Source organism: Cyprinodon variegatus, unplaced genomic scaffold, assembly GCF_000732505.1.
Source record: "Cyprinodon variegatus isolate N-32 unplaced genomic scaffold, C_variegatus-1.0 Scaffold303, whole genome shotgun sequence".
Lineage (NCBI taxonomy): Eukaryota > Metazoa > Chordata > Actinopteri > Cyprinodontiformes > Cyprinodontidae > Cyprinodon > Cyprinodon variegatus.
In genome coordinates, this window is record NW_015150756.1 from 165,287 (window position 1) to 187,991 (window position 22,705).

The 22,705-nt window shown below is 39.0% G+C and overlaps 2 protein-coding genes across 3 annotated transcripts in view; both read right to left on the bottom strand.

The window, feature by feature from the left end:
* The window catches only part of LOC107090620 (histone H2A-like), a 665,777-nt gene that overhangs the window by 163,078 nt on the left and 479,994 nt on the right, over window positions 1-22,705 (bottom strand). The gene's annotated exons all lie outside the window — the stretch shown is intronic.
* trhde (thyrotropin-releasing hormone degrading enzyme) overlaps window positions 1-22,705 on the bottom strand; it is a 249,933-nt gene that overhangs the window by 1,070 nt on the left and 226,158 nt on the right. The window contains exons 17-19 of the mRNA XM_015384105.1: window positions 12,671-12,838; window positions 2,984-3,124; window positions 2,810-2,891 (exon numbers count right to left, since the gene is read on the bottom strand). Of these exons, the coding sequence (XP_015239591.1) occupies window positions 2,810-2,891; window positions 2,984-3,124; window positions 12,671-12,838 (391 nt within the window). The remainder of the gene's footprint in view (window positions 1-2,809; window positions 2,892-2,983; window positions 3,125-12,670; window positions 12,839-22,705) is intronic.

Sequence of the window (22,705 nt, forward strand, 5' to 3'; positions counted from 1 at the left end):
AGTTAACAAAGATGGCTTCCTTAACCCTTCACTCAAAGCATCTTTCTACCTTGGCCAGAATATGGATGTTGTTGTCCTCAAATAAGTGTCCTTTATCCTTCAGGCGTAGGTGAACAGCTGAGTCCTGTCCTAAGGAGTTGGCCCTCCTGTGTTGAGCCATCCGCCTGTTTAGCGGTTGCTTGGTCTCTCTAATGTAAAGGTCTGTGGACTCTTCACTACACTGAACGGCGTAAACTCGGCCTTGTTTCTGGGTGTCTTGTCTTTGGGGTGAACCAATTTTTGAACAAGGGTGTTGCCAGGTTTGAAGTGCACAGGGATCTGGGGCTACTGTAGCTGGAAATCCTTATGACTTTTACAGAGACTCCAGCAACATATGGATTGACAATGTTCCTTCATCTGTTCTCTTCCCTCTCAGCTGACCTCTTCTTGTTGTTTTTTAGGAAAGCTCATCTGGGATAACCAGAGTTCTTCAGGGATGTCATATTGTGTCCCTGCTCTCTCAACCTCCCTGTCCAGTTGTCTAGACTGAACTTTTTCAAGCTCAGCCATGACCCGGATGATTGAGAATCTTCACAGATATGCATATTTCTGCAAACAACAGTTAAGTGCCAGTAGTATTTTTATTCCACAAAAGTGTTAGATTCAAACACAAGCAAACAGTTAAACCCATTTTTGACACTTTCTACCAGCAATTATATATACATATATACAGCAAAACATAGAATGATGGAAGTCGACAAAGAAGGGTGTCTCTTCCGAAGCTCCAGCACTGATTCAGTTTTAATTTAATTAAGCTACATTCAATTATACCTGAAATGATTCAATGAAAGTCTGTAATTATTGTAATCTTGATTTAAAAGTAATTCAAAATTTTACAGAGGTTAAATACACTCGACTTCATAACGTGATCCATTATAGTTCAGACTTGTTTTGCTCAATGAAGTTAAGATGACAACAACTCAGCAGAACTAAATGAAACAAACTAAGCAGATTTATTGCTGGGTTTTAAAAACATGCAATCTAATTAAACCCAAGGTATTTATTTATCTAGACCATTACTGAAACATGATCTGATGTTTTCTGACTGCTTGTTCAAAATGTTGCGTCTAAAGTAAACCATTCATTCCTGGCATGTGTAATTTCCAGATGCTGTTTAAGGCAGCGATTATGATCTAAATGATTGATAGTGAGAAAACCCTGTCTTTGTCTCTTTGCATTCTGACCCTTTACAGAAATGGAGAAGACACCAGAGACATTTATTGGATGAAACCTTTAATGAGACGTAATGACATGGGTCTCTGGCCGCTGAAGATCAAGCAGTTTTTTAGTTGTTATTCTTCGTAAAACGGCTCTGACAACAGCTCTGACCATTTAAGCGGAAATGAGCTCCAAACTGTTTGACAGTAATTTAAGGACAAGCATCTGAGAAAAGGAACTTTTTTAAGCGAAAACGAAAAAAATCAACATGTTTTAAGCGACAGTCCAAAGGGAAAAGCTGGTTTTGTACACAGAATGACAGATTCATTGGAGCATGTGGAAATCCTTCCCTTTAAGTCTCTTTACTTTGAATCATTTGCTAACTCTCCACTCTCTTCCCCTCCACATTTTCCATTTCTGTTTACTTTTTCTTCCCTCTCTTCCTTGTTGCTCCCCAGAGTGATTCACTGGAGACATTTGTTCAGATCTGAAATAAAACCCCCATGTCAATCTTTTCCTTTGTTGAGGTTTTGTATTCAGGCTTCCCAAGGGAAATAATGTTTTGTTTGGAGGTTTCACTGACAGTCAAGGCTATATAGAGATTGTAATTTGTTGCCATAACAACCTGGGGAGTAAAAAAAAAAAAGGCGAAGGGATAGATTTTCATTCAGGAAAACTGTTAACCTCACAGGTTTTGTTATTTCTGCTTCACATATTCAGAGTGGCATCTTTTCCTTTTTGTTCTGAATAAAGAGGTGTATCAGCTGTGAAGTGACTCTATAGAGATAATTAAAAACTATTAATCTAGGTTTACTTATTCATATTAATCAACCCTGAATGTAAAATATTGATGTTGCGAGTCTCAGGAGAACATGTTAATACCCCGTGATTAATTGGTGGTTCAGCTCTCCTAATAGCTGCAGATAGCATGCCTTTATAAAGTTCTGCTACTTCATAGCTCCACTGAACTAGAGCAGGCTTTACATTTGCTATTTTGGTAAGAAAAGGTACATTCGTTCTGGTTAAAATCTCATAGCATCATAATTGCTTGTGGAAATCTTGTGGAAATTCTCCGTCATCTAGGTCATGCAACCAGAAAATAGCCTTAAATCTGTCCGGTTCCCTCCGATTTAAGCTGGTTATCATACCATCATATTGGTCCTGCTAAACAGCAGGGCAGTGGGAAAATGATATAATAAGAAGAAATACAGATAATTGCATTAAAAAAAAATCCATCCATCCATCCATCCATCCATCCATCCATCCATCCATCCATCCATCCATCCATCCATCCATCCATCCATCTGTTTCCAATTCAATGGATGTATGCACATATAGATGGATAGATGAAATTTGTCCAGACTCTGTCACATTGCCTAACACTTGTCCCAACCACTGACCTGACAGTAGAACATCAAAGCTGTATTGGTGATGTTTTGTCTCATTGTTGCTGTTTAAATAAAATGTTTTCTTAAAGGAACAAAATTAACAAATTTTTTTTATTATTTTCCGTGAGGGAACTTTATTTGATTTTAAAGTTGGTTAATTAGTGTCATTGTCAAAAAAAATTAAATGCAAGACCCCAGAGCCAAACATGTCTTTCTGTATTTACCTCATTGAGTTCTCTTTCTGTGTTGAGGAACTCTGTGACTCCCCCGATGAGCTTTGAATTCATGAACAAAGCTTCACCATATCTGGAAAAAGAACAGAGACAGAGTCATATTAAGAGGGGTATGGAGCTACATGACCAATAGCACTGACTTCGGAGAAAGTTCTCCTGTCTCACCGGGCATTCAGGATGTCCCACTTTTCTCTGAAGTATTTCCAGGCCAGATTTCGACCTTGAGGGTTTCGACCAACGTGGATGATGACATCGATCACATCCTGCTCTGGGACAAGTTCTGAGGTCAGAGACAGATTCAGCAACCTAGATAGGACAAAGACGTGGACATAAAAGCAACATGGATTTATTGCTAAAGGTAAACTTCCACTGTAAGATCTTCTGATGTTCACATCCAAAGCAACACCTAGGAAATAATCTCTCCAGCATGTGCTGTCCAATGGAGAAAGGCTTAAAAATGTTGAACAAAGATTTGAAAAAGGCATCCATCCAATTGAACTCAACTTACTGCTCAATAGGTTGCTCTGTCGGCTAAAGGGATGTTTTATAGTCTCTATACTCCAGTTAACGATTAAACCATTACTGAATTATGAAAAAAAATAAAAACAATCCACTGGACTTGGTTTCCAAGTTGGAAGACGTTTAGCTTGCCACCCTGGAAGCTTTTTCAATTGAAAAAGGTCAGGAATAGCGTTGAGTTCAAGGTTTTATACAGTAGCCCAACAAAAGCTTGTTTTTGTTTTGAAAACATGCAAATTGGATTAGACGAAGGGGTCCAGCCATTTGGAATAGGGGTAATTTGGCTTCTTTTGTTAGACTGCAATACCCCATACTCATCTAAGTATCTGAAAGGGGGGTTGTAAAAGGGAATTGTTGGCCTTGCTGAATAGACCAGGTCCTCCACGGTCCTGTACAGGGGGTGGGGCTGCAATGATAACAGGAAGGGATTAACTCAATTGCTGCATTGTAAGTTTTTGGAAGCTGGAACCTGAGTCCACCCCCTCTGTTTAGGGTTGGTTTTTCTTTCTTAACATAGATGAGTTCCTTCACATCCCTCTCAAACCAATTATTTTCTTTCTCCAAAATGTGAACATTCTGCTCCTCAAAAGAATGTCCTTTGTCCATAAGGTGTAGATGTACAGCAGAGTCTTGTCCAGAGGAGGGCGCTCTTCTGTGTTGGGCCATGCGTTTGTGGAGAGGTTATTGGCCCAACACAGAAGAGCGACCTCCTCTGGACAAGGATGGATCACGGTCACTTTTGTCTGACCAGGACCTGAAATTATTCTGCCTCAGGGGAGTATTGCCCGTTAAACAGAGATAAGGTGAGAAGGCCCTGTGGAGCTCAGAAAGGAGCAGCAGGAGATCAGAGCAAGACTGCGCAAAAGTGCACCAGATCCATCATGGGACCAGCTCTGAAGCTAAGGGAAGATAACAAATGATGAATGACTCAACAGTCCCTTTAGAGCCTAATTAAAAACCACCTAAAAACGCAAAACAGACCATTTGCAACACTTTGGTCTGAGTTTCAGAACTTACAGAGCCGGACTGGAGGTGAAAACCTCTTATGGAAACTTTTCCATGGGTGTGGTGCACATGGGACAAAGGAAAGCCCTCTTTCTGTGAGCCTGCCATGCTAAGCTGCTAACTGCTGGAGGAAACTCTAAAACTGACTTGGGCAGGGGTATAAGGTCTAACGCAATTAGAGACAGATTCTAAATAAACAATATGTATTTTGATCAATTTATGTGCTTACTGATTTTGAGCTGTTTTCTTTAGCCAAAACAAGCTTTATTTCCCTGAGGGTTTAAACACAAATGTAACGTTAATGTTCATGTGATTTCTCATATGCTAATTACTTTTCCATTACCAAATTATGACCAAAATTTATTTAATGGAATCCTCATTTCTCTTCGCTGCTAGCTATTTCAAAGAGGGTAAAGAACCATTTAACTAAAGGTTACTGGTTCCCAATTAAGAAAATCATTTAGTAAAACATTAGTTAGCTAAATAATGTTTTATTCACTGCATGAACATTCCAATCGCTCTAAATTAGTGAAAAGCTAAGGTGATCACATCCCAAATTCTTCAAGATAAACTTTGGTTCTTAACTACAAAATCCATGCTAAAATGTAATATGGTCTTCAACCATGTTTCCCCTTCATCTTTCCTCACAGTAGTTTAGTTTAGGTGAGTTTCACTAGTTTTTAGTCAAGAGTTTTTAACTGAAATGTTTTTGATTTGGAGCTAAATGATTTTTATTAATAAACTCTTATATTGAATGGAGGTTGTGGCGAATTTATTCCATGTATGTGGAGAGTTATCTGTTATACCATGATTTGAGCTCGATTCACACTTTCATTTGTTTTCCTTACTGTACACACAGCCAGTAGGGCATGTGTTCATAAAAAAATATACGACAGTCTGAATAATATCTAATTAAATAAGATATTTACCATCCCTACCAGGGTGGGCAATGGATATATTCAAGTTGCACAACACTCTATGTAAGTTACATCACCAGCTGTGTTGCACCTGAACATGTCTCTGCAGAAGGATAACAGGTATATGGATCACACCAGTTGCTGGGAATGCAATCACGTGAACACACCTTAGATGTGGAGTGTGATCTGTAAGTGTTATACCCAAAGGACCAACTGCCTAGATTTCGACACCAGCTGACAACAGCAGCATTTGTAACCCTGTTCTTCATGTTTTTGAAAATTAAACTTCTCCTGCAGTGTTATTGCCAACATGTGTTACCTTGAAACTTAAAGATATCTTTACTAATTGTAGGTATAGGAGGTAAATGGTCGAAAACACCATAAATATGATCAGAGCGACAAATAAACTTAAGGAAAGTTGGTTTAAAACCTATTGTTTCAATGCTTCTAGCTTTAAAAGTTAAAACAGTCGCCTCCTATCTGCTAAACACTGTCCAATATCTGTTTAAATAGCATCAAAGTGACTCTATAGAAGTTGTATAGTGCGGCTGCAATGGCAGGATCAACATTTATAGATAGATTGCTTAAAATAACCCTTTATCTAAGTCTCGGCTACAGAGCAAGACCACAGGAGAGAAGCTAATGCTCATGTGATGACCTCACAATCCTGCTTCGTTGAGAAAAGTTCCAGGAAGAAAATGTTCTTGGTCTCTTTGCTGAAAAGCATCTTTTGAATGTTGAGATTTACAGAATACCTCAGAAACATCCATCTGCACTGAGACATGACCTCCTCTTGCTTTTATTTTCCAAAGCGAAGGAAACGCAGTAAATAAAGTCTTTGGTGACTTTTGAGGGGAGAGTCTTTAACCTTCAGGCACACAAACACTGCTGCAGATCCGTACAGCGAAGGCAGAAAAAAAGGTCAAGTTGTTTGATGGAAATTGATATTTTGTCTGGAGTCCCTCCAGTCTGTGTTCCTGTCAACCCCAAAAAAAATCACTTCCTGCGAGGACATGCAGGAGCGACAGTAATCGGATTACTTCTGGCTGCCGCTGACTGACAGAAGTATTTCACAAACACAATGAATAACATGTTTTTTTTAAGATGCTGGAATGAAAAAGTTCAGAGTTTTCTTTCAGTCTCTTTTTTTTCTCATTTCTGTGTTTTCCTGTTGGTCCGGTTTCTGCTGCCGTTTCATTAAACCCTGAAATCAATTTTCTCTCTTTTCCCACAATCCCTCGCTGCTGAAACCATTTCATCTGTGACCAATCAGTGAGCTTCATGGCCTTGGCACTTGACTTGTGTGTGTGTGTATGTCTTTCTGTGTGCAGCCGATTGGATAAGGTTTACCTACACATGCACACACACTCATACAACCTACCTAACTGCAAAACTCTGAGTGCATAACATACATTTTTCACATAATAGCTGCTACTAAACAAAAGCAACTACAGCTTGATTTCTTTGCTTTGAGCTGGTACCATTAACTCCAACTTTATTTCAGTTTGCTCCATCTTTCCTCAGAATGTCCCAGCGACCAATCCAGAATCTCAACCTTGTTGCAGTTTTTCTGCAGAGCAGCTGCACGATGCACAAACACCTCATTTAACTGCTGTCCTTCACGTCAAAGCATCCTTGACAGGGCGCACTCATGAATACCTCTTATCCGACCCAGATGGCGTCCTGAAATCTTTAAACATCGTGTTTCTGTATGACCCTGAAGTGTTGTGCTCAAACATTCTTCTATCAGTCTCTGCCAGATCTTGTATTTTGCTGATATTTTTGCTCATGTTTTTCGTTGCTTTTTTAAATGTTTGGATCAAAGACATTTCTGTTTAAAACAAAAATAATAAAACAATTTTAAAATGATGACCTTACTCAAGGAGGGGGAAAAAAGTTAAAACAAATTAATTGAATACTCACAATTTTTGGTAGAATATGATAAGCTCCTTCCTGCCCTGATAACCGTCACTTTAAAGACAGCTGTTCCAATCGTTGCGTTTCCGAATTCTCCTGAGTGGTGCCCGACTTTACACGAGTGAATAGAGTGAATATGATTGGTCGTTTATCAAGGGGGCGGGATTGTTGTGGCGCACGGTTCGCAAGCTGGTTTGGTTGTGGCCGGTTTGTCGGAAGCATCTTGCTAACCAGTTAGCAACTTAGAGCTAGTAGGTTCCCAATGGGAAATTCGTGGACCCATTGGGACCAAGTAGCACTAAATTGGTGACTTAGAAACGACACTGTCAAGGAACGCTATGGACAGAGGAAACATGCAAGAGGAGGAGAGTTTAGTGTCGGAGGTCGTGGATGAGTCTCCTCCGTCATCCATTTTTTATTTAGAGGAGGAAAGCGGATGAAGATGTTGTGGAAGAGGACGCCAGGGCGGCAGAAGCTTGGTTTGGTGTAGAAGGCTTCCAGCCGTACATGTTTGAGCCCTTGCCTCGCAACGCTGCCAGTTCTGTTAGCTCTACGCCTGCTGAAGACACAGACGTCCATCCCCGTGAACACTGGGACGGAACTCAATGGGAAAGTAAATGATCCTGATTTCTTATTTCAACCGTTGTGTAAGTTAGCTGCGACATATGAATCAAGATGCTATGACCGAAAAAATTTGATTGACAGATGATTGGCTGAATTTAGGTGTACAAGCTGACATATAACTAACTGGCCTGTATAAGATAACGAAAAATACCAACAGATTTTAGGACAGAATTTTTTTTTTAAATAGAAATTTTCCAACTTTTGGGAAAATATTGTCTGATAAAGAGTACATTTATATGTATGTTCAAGCCAGAATGATTTGACATTTAAATTTGACCTCCCCTGTGACTTTAAATACACTAAAAGGCCTCAAAAGAATCACAAAATGCTTATATTTAAAGAAATCATTTTGGAAATGATTAGAAAAGCTTTTCTAAGCCTTATAAAGGAGGAACATTCTCAGGTTCTGCAGGCTTTATTTGTTTCAGTTAAGGTCAGAGCTCATGATTCAACAAAAGAAAAGACACTTATAAAACGGCCTACATGAAATAGATCCAAAACTTTATAGAGGACCTAGACCAGGGGTTGGCAACATACAGCTCCAGAGCTGCTGGCATCTCTTTAATGCCTCCTTTGTGGATCCCTGGATCTTTTTCAACAATTTACGAAATTGGAAAAAAAAGGAGTTTTGCATGCTCTCGCATGCTCTCTAATAGGCGTACCCTCTTGAAAGCGGGTACAAGGTTGTGTATGTGCATTTTTTTTTAAAGTGGAAAGGGCGGGTCTTCTCAAAAATTCACGAAAATCCTCCTCTATACATTGAAGCCTCCAGTCAAACAGAGACACAAACAGGGTTCCAAAGAAACAGACGTGGTACCACAGTCAGAAGGGCCCGCCATGAAAACAGAAGACAGAAAACAGAAGCTTCAGTGTAAACTCAAGCTTCTGTATGCATGCTGGCCATCGTCCAAATGTGGGCCACTTTGCAAATAGAAGTTTTCCTCCTTAAGCCTGATTTATACTTCGAAACCACGTCGTCTGCATAGGTGTCGCAGCGAACGCAAAGACGTCCCCGCCCACTCCGCAGACACTTTGGTGCACCTCTCCAAATTTGTAGGTTACCGCTGACAGGAGGCCTCTGATTGGTCAAATCTACATCCGCTCTACTCTATGCGCATTTCCTGTTTGGTACCTTACCAGCTTGTTTTGTTTGTATGATTACCATTGTGGAAAACGACTCGTGAAGATGGACCAGCTAGAAGAGCGAGATACATGAGAACGCTGGGACCCTTTTTCCACCTGGATCCCCGCTTTTTTTCACCCTTATTTCCCTCTGTGGTCACCCAAACATACCCCACCTCCTCACCGCCTCGGCCATAACTAGACCCACAGCTACTTTGTGACAGAGGTGTCAAGTAACAAAGTACAAATAGTTGGTTACTGTACTTAAATACAGTATCAGAAGCAAGCAGGTGTTCTTCAAACTGCAAACATGAATTATCTATGCCATGCTACAATGCTGGATTCAGAAAAAGATGTTGAAATGTCTGAAAGGTCGGACACAGGCGAGAGCGTATCGGGAGATGGAGACCATCAAGACCTCCCTCATCCTTGGCCGTATCTCAAAGAATTTTTAGAAATAGTCGAAAAATTGAGCTTTCAATTCATATACTGGCATCTGGCAGGTTTTTTTTTTAAGTTTACTGTACTTTATACTTTTATACTTTAAGTAGTTTTTGGAGCACATCCTTTTTCACTTTTACTTGAGCAAAGAGGTCAAGTTGATACTTTTACCAGAGGGTTTTTAAACTGCAGTATCTATACTGTGGAAAAATGATCTAGAAATAAGTAAAAATTTCTTAAATTAAGTGTATTTACCCTTGATTCGAACAGGTAAATGAGATATTTTGCCAATGGAATGAGTATTTTTACCCTTAAAATAAGATAATTTGATGCACTTGAAATAAGAGAATACAATTGTGTTTTCTTATTTCAAATTTAGACTGTCTTGTTCCATTGGCAAAATGTCTCTTTTATCTCCTCAATTCAAGAACAAATTGACTTATTTTAAGAAAAAATGACTTATTTAGATTTAGATTTTTTCCAGTGTACTTATACTTAAATAAAAAATGTGTGTACTTTTAACACCACTGGTTTGTGATTGTTAATCTTGCGTTGTGGCGTGGAATAACAGACCACGCTTTAATATTGAGCATAAATCAAAAATGTCTGTGTCACAACTGCGACAGACTCCTGTGGGAGTATAACCAGCCCTTTACAGTGGCCAGTAGACAAACACAGACCTAAAAAGAAAAAAAAATTCCCCTCCTTGAACCGCAAGCTTATCGTGGAGGAGAGGTTTCAGTGCTCGGATTATCCCAGAGGATATGCTGTCGGGGGCTGGTAGGGTCTCCAAGGCAGACAGGCTCTGGGTGAAGGGCCAGACAAAGAGCAGTTCAAAAGTCTTCATGATGACTCGGATGAGGAGAGGGCTGGCACCGTCCACTGATCATCAGTTGGCTAAAGTCTTACAGCCTCTGGAGGCCCAATGAGGGTCCACAGGGAACGTCTACCTGAGCTTGTTATCAGGGACGCTTTAAACTCCCACCTCTGGTAGAACTTTTGTTAGATTCTGGGGAAAGCAGGTGACATGGAGTCTGAGTGGACTATATGCAGTCTGCCTCTTTGTTGATGCAGCTACCTGTAACTGTGGCATAAGATCTGCGGTGCCTGTCATAGCAGAAAACCAGGACACGGTGGTGGATACCAATAATAAGGGATGCCAACAAGCTGAGGAAGTAGTCCTAATTAGCCTACTGTGTTTTTTTGGGCTCCTGTACTGCTAAAAATTCAAATCTAAATAAGTAATTTTTTCTTAAAATAATGGCATTTTGTCTTGAATGGAGGAGGTACATGAGACATTTTGCCAATGGAACAAGACAATTTACATTTAAAATAGAAAAAAACTAACTGCATTATCTTATTACAAACTCATATTATATAATTATTTTAAGAGTAAAAGTACATTAATTCAATTGGCATCTATTTGCCTGCTAAAATTTAGGGTAAATGCACTTGATTGAAGACATTTCTAGTTATTTTCAGATCATTTTGCAGCGTGAGGCAGCAAGCAGGTTAAGTGTGTCAGATGCAGAGGCGTAAACTGAGAGGAGTTTGAAGAGACCATGGAGAAAGACTACTGGTTGACGTCAAAGTGATTCTGGAAATGCCTCCAGAGGGGGAGCAGTGCTTCGCCAATACTGTATTACTGTACGTGTTGACCTTGATTGAGGACATTGTGGGGCCACAGTGGCATCGAGTGTAGGAGTTTGCCCTTAAATCAAATGTTTGTCGGTTCGAGCCCCGGCTCCAGCTTTTACTGATGTTGTGTCCTTGGGCAAGACACTGCACTTGCATTATCTACTGATGGTGGTCAGAGGGCCCGATAGCACCAGTGTACAGCAGCCTCGCTTATGTCAGTGAGCCCCAGGGCAGCTGTGGCTACAATATAGCTTGCCACCATCAGTGTGTGCAAGAATAGGTGAATGACTGAATGTAGTGTAAAGTGCTTTGGTCAGGTCTCCTGACTTGAAAAAGCGCTATATAAGTACAGGCCATTTACATCGTCAGACAGTGGAATTAACAATTTGAAGATCTCCTCAACCCAGCAGTCACACCTTCCCTATGGAAGCGAAGGCAGATTCCATAGTGGGAGGGGCTTCACAGGTGGATGGCATCCAATCTGAGATCTTCACGTCTTTGGATGTCGTCAGGCTTTTGTAGTTAAGACACCTCCTCAACAATAAGTGGCTGTCAGGCACAGTGCCCCTCAGAGGTGAACAGAACACTAAAAAATGTACTGAAGTAGAAGTAGCACTACTTCAAAATATTTCTAGTCAAGTCAAAGTAAAAAGTAACCATCAAATAATAGCTACTTTTTCTTTATATTACCTTGACCTCCATGACTTGATAGATAAAAATAACATTAAAATAACAATAATTGTGTACTAAAGAGAATAGGTGTTTTAATGCACATTCTCTTCATGGTGGTTCGAACCCTCCTGATTCTGAAGTTAAGGTTTTCCCTGTAGTCACAGCTCCCCATTCTATCAGAAAACAGCTTTTGAATATTTCCTGTTTATTTGTAGCTTTATACATAAACTGAGCTGTTTGAAATTCCACCAGATCTGGGATTCTTACTGATTGCATGGGGTGGACAGGTGCAGCTAACGACCTCAAACAGGTGCATCTAATTTAGAATAATCAATGGAGTGGAGGTGGACATTTTGAAGGCAGGCTGATAGACAGGTGTTCAAATAATTATTTGCAGCTGTGTAATAAAAATAAATAGTTAGAAAGTTATATATTGTGATTTCTGGGATTTTTTTTGTTTATTTTTCTCACAGTGGACATGCACCTACGATGACGATTTCAGACACTTCAGAACTTGGAAAATGGCAGGATGTTCAAATACTTATTTTCCTTACTGTATTTTAAATCAGTTGATATTTTAGATGCTCTGATCAGTAAGGCATTCTTATAATCTGTAGTTGTTTTTGGATTTAGAAATCGTGTCAAGTGATCAGAAGCAGAAATGTGGGGATTACGCCGATGAGGAAAAAAACTGAAGTTTCTTGAGTGAAAGTGCAAAAATATATAAATATTTTAAAGGTCAAATGAAAGAAAAGTGATTTATTTAACCAGGATGCTTCCTGATCTCCTTCACATGTTTTTTAATCAGCCCCTAAATGTTGACAAAAGACACGCCCACCACCAGTAAATAGGAGCTTTGTGGAATCATAATATAAACCGAACACGATCCCAGAATAAACAGCCATCTGTGAGCCAGTCCCCCTCGGATCGATTGTATTGATCAGGGTGGCTTTTTGTTCCAAGGTGAAACGGGGCGGAAAGAGCAGCAGTAGCTCACCTGTTAAGGAGGAAGGTGTTATCTGAGCAGGTCAGGGCCTCCAGCAGGATCTTCTTCTCAGAGACTGCAGTGGTCGAGTGAAACTTCATCCAGATAAACTCCCACACGTCCTCATCCATCAGGCTGACCCCGGTGCAGTAAACTATGTCTCGGATGTTGGGGGGGATCCTGTGCAGAGATGAAGCAAAAAAAAAAAAAAGACAAGTCATGAGGCTGAGAGAAGCTCAGCTCAGACATGGGAAACCTAAAGCATGTTGATAAGGGTTGGATTTGACAGAGCAGCAGTAGGAGGGTGAGAGCGGACCAGGAGCAGTAATGAAACTAAAAGCCCTGATAAGCCACCTCCTCAGGATTACCCACAACGCTTTCTGGATGCTAATTTCGCTCCCATAGGGAGACTGCATTAAAATACCTTGGCTGGCTTCTCTGCTGGACGTGTAAAAGCAGATACAGACACACTTTCTCAGGAACTGTGACTATAAGTCCTAATGCTGTGTGAAGCTCCACACTAATGTCAGATTGAAAGAAAAGGTTGATGATCTGAATGGTTTGGGTAAAGTATAAAAAAAGTAGTAGTGTTTGAAGAAAGAGAAACGTGTTCATGTTGGAATCCAGATATATATGAAAGAGGACAATGCACTGCAAAAATAGAAATTGAAATGAGTGGATTTTTCTTAAAATAAGTGAATTCTATCTTGAATTGAGGAGGAAAGTGAGACACTTTACACTTTACATTTAAAATAAGAAAATTAAAATCATCTTATTTAAAGTGCATTTTTTCCAATGATCTGATTTTAAGAAGAAAAATACTCATTCCATTGGCAAATCATTGTATTAACCTCCTCAAATTAAGAGTAAATACACTTAATTTAAGAAACTTTTTCCAATGTTTGGAGTGTTTTTGCAGAAAGTCAGAACCAAGATAGGAAAGCATTTCTCAGGAGATAAAATAACCTCCTAAAGCAGACAGTCTGTGACTAATTTGGCTTTTTATTAAAAAAAAAAAATTATGTATTGCTCAAAGTCTAAAAAAAAAAAAAAAGAGTTAAAATAGAAGTGTGCCCATAGATTAGCATAAGTTGTTTATAAATGAACCCTTTAAGGGCTTGGACATCTTTGATTATGGTAGCCGAAATAGGACAAACTTATTAGCCTTTTTAATTCTATATAAAGACGTGCTGTCGGCAGTAAAGGAATGTTAAAAAGCAAAGACGACCATAGGTTGTTCTAGTTGTTGTTTTCTATTAAAATTGAGGACCATCCTTTAGAAGTAATAACGGAGAGAAAACCAGTCTATATTGGCACAGCTTTTACCAGGTGGGGCTTCAAAATAGATGCAAGGTTTACAAGTTTCTGCTGGACAGGTGACTTCATTCAATTTCACACTGGAACACATTTCCCTGTAATGTTACAAATAAGGCAATGTGATCCAGAAACTATTCTGTCCTCCCTGCAGAAACAGCTACGTAGCTTGTTTATTAGCCTACTCTGGACGAGCTCCGTTGCAACAGTTATCAGCTACTTTTATTCTTCACAGACATCATAGAAGAAGACAACCATACACTTCTGTGTTTTCAGAGTGATTTTTTAAGTGATTTTTTAAAGTTTTATGGGAGGAATGATATATTCTATCTATACACAGAGAAAATAAAAAAGTTAAACCAGATTCTCATTGGGATATAATCAGTAGAGCTGCAAGCGTTCTGTTGCGAAAAATATCAAATTTAATAAAAGCAAAATTATTCAACACCTCATCAACTGACAGGATAGTTGAAGTAACGACTACTTTCATGGTAGTTATTACACACTTAATGGCGAAGCACAAGAATGTTCTTCTCAGTCATTTGTAGGATTAAAATTACACTTTTTTCTTCCACTCAATTTCCCCCTAATATGCGTAATTAGTGCACGTTGTACAACTACTTCAGCTCTGCGCTATTCAGTACTATATAAGGAAACGGGACTGGACAGCTGAGGTCGGCAATCTCATAAATTCCTTGTTTTATATAATTTTCTTATCTTATTAGAACATTAGCCTGGGTGCCATTCCGAACTTAGTCCCGCCCACAAGGTTTGAGGTCGGGAAGTTCGGTCTGGCATTGCTCCATAGTAGCGCGAGTATGACCGCCCACTCTCTGGCGATCCAATCAAATTGTCAGGGCGGGCTTTATACAATGATGGACAGATGATCAACAGTAACGTAATCAACCACGTGACCAAAGCGCGCTTGGGTGACAACAACAATGGCTGCCGCTGGAGAGTTGAGGTGAGTAGATTCTGCTATTAGGTCTGTTCTAGAAGATATCGACAGCAAATTAATTTTAAAAGAGGAACAGAGAAACGCGATCAAGGCTCATCTTCTTATTCTAGGCGTGCAACTGCATGCTTTGATTTTTGTTGTCAACAACTATGCATCGCTTAACATACGTCACGCACTCTGCTGCTCTTATTGGTTGTAGGTCTATCCAATTGAGTGCAGAGGCATTTTTTTCCTGGTTCGTTCAAAACACGCCCCATAATCACAGCTCTATGGAGCAGCATCAGACTCATATTCTGACTAGAATTGAGAAGGACTACGTCAGGCTATTAGAACATTACTTATGTTTTCAAATTAGTTAAAGTCTGTAAAATTAGCAGCGTCTCAATCCAATTCCTATCTGACAAATCTAAACAAAGGACACCAGAGGTGCAAAATCAGAATTTTGCCGTTTAAAGTAATACATGTCATTTTGTCATTTCACTTATTTAAATATGTTTAAAGTAACAAAAAACTATATAAAATATGTATGATTATGGATAAAATATTAGTTAAATGATTGGATCCATTGATTAACAATTCATTTTTATCTCACGTATCAAAGGTTTAATATGTTCTACAATATGTGGATTAACAACAGCACTATATGTCAATAGTTAATGTGCCAGCTGTATTAAATACATACTTAACAAAAAAAGTTTCTTACACATTATTAAACATATTCATAAGCTATAAAAAAACAGGAACCTATTTGGTAACTGAATAATAAAAAAAAATGAATGAAATATGAGAAACATTCATGTTTTCCGATGTACAGAGCAGAGGTGGGATATGTGGCACTGATCTCTACTTGTTCACTGGATAGCTCATTGGCCTTTGGTTGTACACATTGCTGTGATGTCAACAGCCGCCATATTGGTACTCCCTAGTTAGCCCAGTTATAATGTAAACAAAACATGTGTTACTGTAGAGCATCAATCAACCACAATGCTCTGATTTTCAGGGGGGCTTAAGGCTTTTAAAATAAAGAAAAATTATTCATTTTGACAAACAGTTCTTAGACTTAGACAACTTTTATTGTCATTTTGTACACAGAGTGTATACTAAACGAATATTCATATTTTTTTACAGCTTTCAGACGGTAAAATGTTGTTCATAGCCTCAGTAGACCACTGTAATTTATAGTAAATAATAGGTACATCACATTGTATAGTCGGTATGAAGTCTAAAAATGTAATGTAATAAACCATATCATCAAATTTGTGTGTTAATGGAGCATAATGATACTGTTTTTAGATATTAAGAATATTACACATGCACACACCCCATCTGATGATGGCAAAAGTGCTAAATTTATGATGTACATGTAAAATACATGTATTGATTATATTAAGGTAATTATATTACATACAACAGGCATTTTAATGTCGTGAGTGGGGAGTACCAATATGGCGGCAGGTGACTTCAGTTTTTCTGGTCTATGTGCAATTCAGTGAATAAATTGAGAGCAGCTAGATGTGGAATCACCAAGTCAACTTTATGTCACGTATTTGTTCGACATACCTTGACACTTAAGGCAGGGTATGTCGCTCTGACATACTGTCAGACTGTTTACCACCTTGTTTCAAAGAAGTATGCCCTCTAGTGGACGGTGGTAACACTAAAAGAAATTCCTTTTAGTCGACAGTTTCATTTAATTAGATACAACACATTTTTATCTAATAAACAATCGATTAATCAATCATTAATTGTAAGTTGATTATTTGATTGCATCTCTACTGGGGATGTTAGAGTGACATACTTCAGGACCTACAAAATCTGCAGCCTCTTCATTCATTTTCTACTCCTCTTCCATCTGTGCCTTCTTGCAGGTTCCTTTCCCAGTAAAACTGGGATGTAGAGTGGATGTAATGATCAACCGGAGCTACAGTGTCGATAAAGGTTAACACCGCTCATAACACACCCCCACATGCTAACTGAATCCTCTGTAAATTGAAATTATGACCTTTTACTTTCCTCTGTAACACATGAAAAACTGACCTAAATGGTCAGAAACCAAAACTAAGTGAGCTATGCTGACTGCAGAATCATACAATAAACTGCTGAGCAGTGAGTGTAGGGTGGGCGGGTGGGGGGGCTGACAGAGTAATGCCGGGACAATTGCATTATTTACCGACCTGGGAAATCTTTTTAGAGATGCTCCACTTAAAGGCAACACAAACAGAGGCCAGCTTCCAAGTTCCTGCTGACTGTGGCAGAAACTGCTCCTCTCTGACAGCAGCTGCCAAACAAGAGGGCTCCACCCCCACGCTTATTAATATGGGAGTCTTTTTTACCTGCTGTGGTTCCTGGATTTTCCATCATGTCCGGAGCCTCAGCTGTGATTCCCTAATAAAACTAAGAGTGATAACATGTCGTTTTCCTGTTCACGGCGTGCGCTGCGTTACTCTCCGTGGGAACCTCAGATGGCTCTGAAGCCATTAGCTTCTCTCTCTCTGAATCTTTGTGTGTGCTGCAAACGGTCTGTGGAGGATGTTCCATGTCCTGAAGCTATTTTTTCCTGAAATATCTCGTTCTTCCTCTGCATCAAACTCCCACTCTGACAGTAAACATGCCTCTGCACCATCTGCTCGCTCCGTCGGTCTCTGCCTGTGTCTATCTGTCTGTCTGTGGGATTCTTGGGTGTCACCCTGGCTTTCCTAGAAGCACTGACGAAACGTTTAAAGGATCCAGCAGAGGAACACAACCCTGGCCTAATGGTTAAAAGTTGGCTTAACTTTGAGACATTTCAGGAGACTTTTAATTAATTTTGTAGACTTGGGTTGAGCTCTGATTGGGCCGTCGTACCCACTGATCTCTATTTATTCACTGGATTGCTGACAGGCCCAAAAAACTGGAGTTACTTGCTGCCATCTTGGTACTCCCCGCTCTAACAGAGTTGCACCATAACAATCCCTGTATTTACTGTACCATAACAAGATAAATACATGTATATCACATGAACATAATCAATTTAGCACATTTGGCACATCATCAGATAGTGTGTGTGTGTGTGTAATATTCTTAATATCTGACTACAGTATTATTATGCTCCATTAGTACACTAATTTTGTTGTGATGGATTTGTATAATATGTTAATATACATGATTTTTAGACTTCATACATTTCATACCGACCATAAATTACGATAATCTACTGTTGCTCTGAAACAGCAAGTGTGCGTCGAAGTGATGAATTTATCTTATTTTATCTTAAGCCCCCCTGAAAATGAGAAAATTATGGTTGGTCCACGCTGTAGCGCAACTATTCTTTACATTTTGACTGGTCTAACTAGGGAGAATATGGTGACTGGTGACTTCACAGAAAGAGTACTCTCAGTGGCCTATCAGCTATCCAGTGAATAGATAGAGATCAGTGGTCATACCACTTTGATTGTTCTGTTGATATGTTCATGACTGATTGATGTTCATGGTAAGAAAGGCTACTTAACATAATAGAGGAGATCATGGTCAATGACTGCAATATTCCCCAAATTCTGTTCTTCACAATCTCACCCTGGGCTGAAACTTGTGGGACGTAAACTCCTAGGTGACAAGTTGGGTGGGGGTATGACTGGACCCAAATGCAGACACTGAAGCTAAAGGGGTTTACATGCAGATTTAATTAACCAAAAAGGGCAACAGAAGCAAAAATCCAAAAAAATAAATCCTTAGAATACACAAAAATACAGAAAAACCAGGAGAACTCACTTGAAGGGATGAAATTATGACAAACCAGCTACATTGACTGAGCAGGAGGTGCACACATGGGACAGAGAAACAAAGACCTGGCTAATCAGCAGATTGGGAGCAGGTGTGAACAGAGGAGTCTAAAAGGGAGCTACAGAAAAGGAGACTCACTGACGGTTAACAGAGGGCAAACAATAAATACCTAAAAAATCAAATACAATCAAAAATAACCAGAATAACAAAAAATGGAAATAAAACCAATGAAAACTCAAAAATAAAACTTGAACAGAATCAAAACCATGACACTAGGCACCTTGGCAGCAGAAATCTTTTTTATCTTAAATATTCCTCATTTCTAACATGTTGGACATCAGTAAACTTAAAAGTGGATTGATGGACAGCAATAGAAAAGCAATAGTTGCTTCTCTAAAGCCATTGCAGACGTCTTTCCAGCTTGAGGGCGGTTCAACTCCACCTTCCTGCTTTTTTGGCAGCAAACAACCAAAACTCCTGCATTTATAGAACAGCTTTCTGATGACCATCAGTTCATCTGCGTGTTTGATTGAGCCTTTCCTTCTGAGATTTAGATTTGTATTTACCTTTGATAAGTTTTGAAGTAATCTGTTGTTTTTTTTTTTTTTTTTACATCCATTTGTGATTAAACTGGTATAATTTCAGGAACCTATATTGACAGAGTCTAGATTTTGTTTAGGCCACAGCTGAAGCAAAGCAACATCATTATAATTCTAGTTTCAATGTGTGTTTGGTGATTTTAATACTTTGTGTATTAGTTTTCCTGTAAAACAGTTTCAAGAACTCTGGGGTTGAAATATTACATCCAAACTCGATTTTACCAGCTGGATTGTGTTTGACTACTTTGTGTGGGGGAAATATTGGATATAAAAACAAAAGATCAAAATAATGAACAGAGCAGGAATTAGCTTTGGATATGGAGTAAAGCCATCCCTCACAGGCTCAACTGACTGACTAACTGACAGTATAGCTGTGTTTGTAGACGCCTTCACACAACCATAGTAGAGCATTTAATCTCCATGTTTAGTGGGTGTACCTCTATTTCATATAATCTGTTTAGACATGCAGATTCAACTGTAGAAAGGGTCTAAGCCACCAATTAGGCTTCGTTGTAGTGGGCTAATTCTTTAACTCTTATTGAGCTTTGCAACAATAACCAACCCCTCTCCTCCATAGCTTTTTTTTTTCATATTTTGTAACATTGCAAAAATGAAGAGGCATGTGTTTCATTTGACGGATGTATGAAGGACCAACACAAAGAGGTGGATGATAGTAAGGAAACTACAAAAGGTAAACCAAAATGTTGATAGACAAGCCCAGACTAGCGCGGAAAAGAGAAATTAGAGAACTGTTAGGTTTATTCAGTGATGATTATAAAATTAATGTGTGCTTATGAAACATTTTTGCAAGGGGATGCTCCACTCCTGTCTCATGATCCAGTCAGGAGACCATCCTGCCTTGTCATTCTGATGGAGCATTCTGTCTTCATGAACTGATCAATTGTTTTGCCAGAACAATACTCTGTTTGTAACCATGTGCTATGTTCTGTTAATAAACAACGGCTGCAGGAGGGGATTCGGAGAAGGAAAGCTTGAAGTTGGGTTGGGCTTTTCCTCCAGCTCCTGCAGAAGCTGATTGAATCTCTTTCCTGTGCAGACTCAATTTCTATTTATCTGCAAATCTACATTTACTGAATCCAACAAGAACCATGCAGAGAAAGAAAAGCATGTGGAAGAAGATCCACTGAGCACAGGAGATTAAAATTAGACTTCATGCAGTGAACAGGCTTGGGGTACTAACAAATATTTAAGGGGTACAGACACATGGAAATTATGAAATATACAGTACATTTCCAAAAATACAAATTAGACTAAAAAACTAATAGACAAACACAAACAAACAAAAACACAAAGCAGAAAAACTGCATCGGTAAGTGAAAATGGGGACAAAAATGTAGGACAGCCTTACGTAAACACATCACCAGAATGATTGACAATTAGGAGGACTTATTTAGATGAACCACCCAGAAAAAGAACATCCTCGACTATAGTAGCTGTACTTAACAGTCCTCCAGACCACTAGAGGGAGACAGTCATTAACTTAAATGATACCCTAGCATAGAAATTACCACAAATTATTGTCTAAAGACCAGCCGATTAGCAAAGGTGTAACAAAGTTTTTTAACAAAGCTCATTAAAGACAGGGAATGAAGAAAATATTTTTTAAAACGCATCTAGGTTATATCTTTACTTCTGTTATAGTGGAGCTGCTTTGCAGCTTTTCTTCATTTGATTTGGTTTTTCCACCTATATACAGCAGTGAATAACCAAGGTAACACAGGAGAACAGCTATTTGAAAAAGCATACATTTAAATCCAGATTAATTCTTTTCAATAGAAATGCAAGGAGCAATCCATGAAAAGCGGCAAAAAGGAGGTTAATTGAGGTGAAGCAGTTTAGTGGTGCCTGTAACCTCGTTACAGGTTTAATTCATCCATTTGTCACCAAGATAACTTCAACAAAGATCGTCTTAAAGCCATTTAATTTACAATGAATCCCCACAGAGGTTTGATTAATATTCCATATACTTCTCCCTGCAGTAATTGCACTCTCGCTGTTCTGGTCTTTGTGATTCTATATTCAGGTGCGACTCCTCTCACTTCGGGCTCCTCCAGGTTGTGACGATTAACAAGAACTCAGCAGAATCACATCGGGGCAAAATGAAAGCCTATATTTAATCCTGGCTGGTACAGGCGGTTTGTTAAGCCAGGGTCAGAGGGAAGCTTCTCAGTCAAGACTTTAATTATTGCACGCTGATAATAAAAGCATGTTTTGGATTTGAAAACCACGACCAGACAGACGGATCTCCAGATGGGATTAAAATGACTGAATGAAGCAGGGCAAATTAAAAAGTCCCACTGGAAGCATTAATCCTGCTTAAATGTGGATTTGTTCAACATTTTTCTATCAGTGTGGATCAAATATTTCTAAACTGACTATAAAATTTCAAAGGACAATCAGTCAGTCAGTCAATCATCCAATCAGCGTTCTGCTTATTAAGAAAAGGTCCCTCTTATTGCATATAAAACAGTTTTAAACTAATCCTGTTTTGCTTTTTTCACTATTTAGCTATGACGTTTTGGCACCTGTTCCATGAGGCTTACAACCATGTAAGTAAACAATGACAGCCTATGAAGGCCTGTGTATATTTCTAACATTTTTGGACAAATTAAAATTTAAGATCATTTAGAACATTTGCAAAAAAAAGTCAAGGAATATAACTAAACAAATGCAGAAAGTCATTTTCTAGCATCATTTCTATTATCCTTGCTCTGCATTTTGATGGAAATTTACCCTGTTTATTCCTTCCTACATTTAGCGTGACCAAATAGCAGGCAACCTAAATTACATGTGGACTTTATGTTCTAGTACATAAAATAACTGTGCCTGTTGCAGGTTATCTATATTTGCTGTGTAAATGTTAAAAACCTGTTTTGTTCTGCCCCATCAAAATGAGCAGATTGTATGTTCTACAGGCGGTTTGAGAGCGCTCATAAGAGAAGGGATAATGTTTAAGCCTAGTAGTTGGGGGTAATAATGACAGTAATTACAGAACAGGCAATTACAGTAGTTTGTTGTCAGAGCACTGATGTTTTTAGGCACCTGGAGGTCCGTCCTCCTGAGCACGTTACAAGTCAGATGCAGATCAGTGACCAAGTCTTTGTTCTCCTGGGATGTTGGACTCTTTTTTTCTGTATCAGTTTTTTTTATTTGTTTAGCCAGTTGAATCATAGTTAATCAGGGAAGCATGTTATCAATAGTTTCATCTAAATTTGATTGATCTTATGGATCACCTAATGATTCATTGGTTAATTCAATTCAATTATGTTTATTTATAAAGCGTTACTTCACAACTCATGTCACCTCAAGGCACTTTACAGTTCACCAGATCATCCAGTCGAATTCATTCATAGTTTTCTATCTAAGGAAAACCAGTTGATTGCATCGACTCATTGA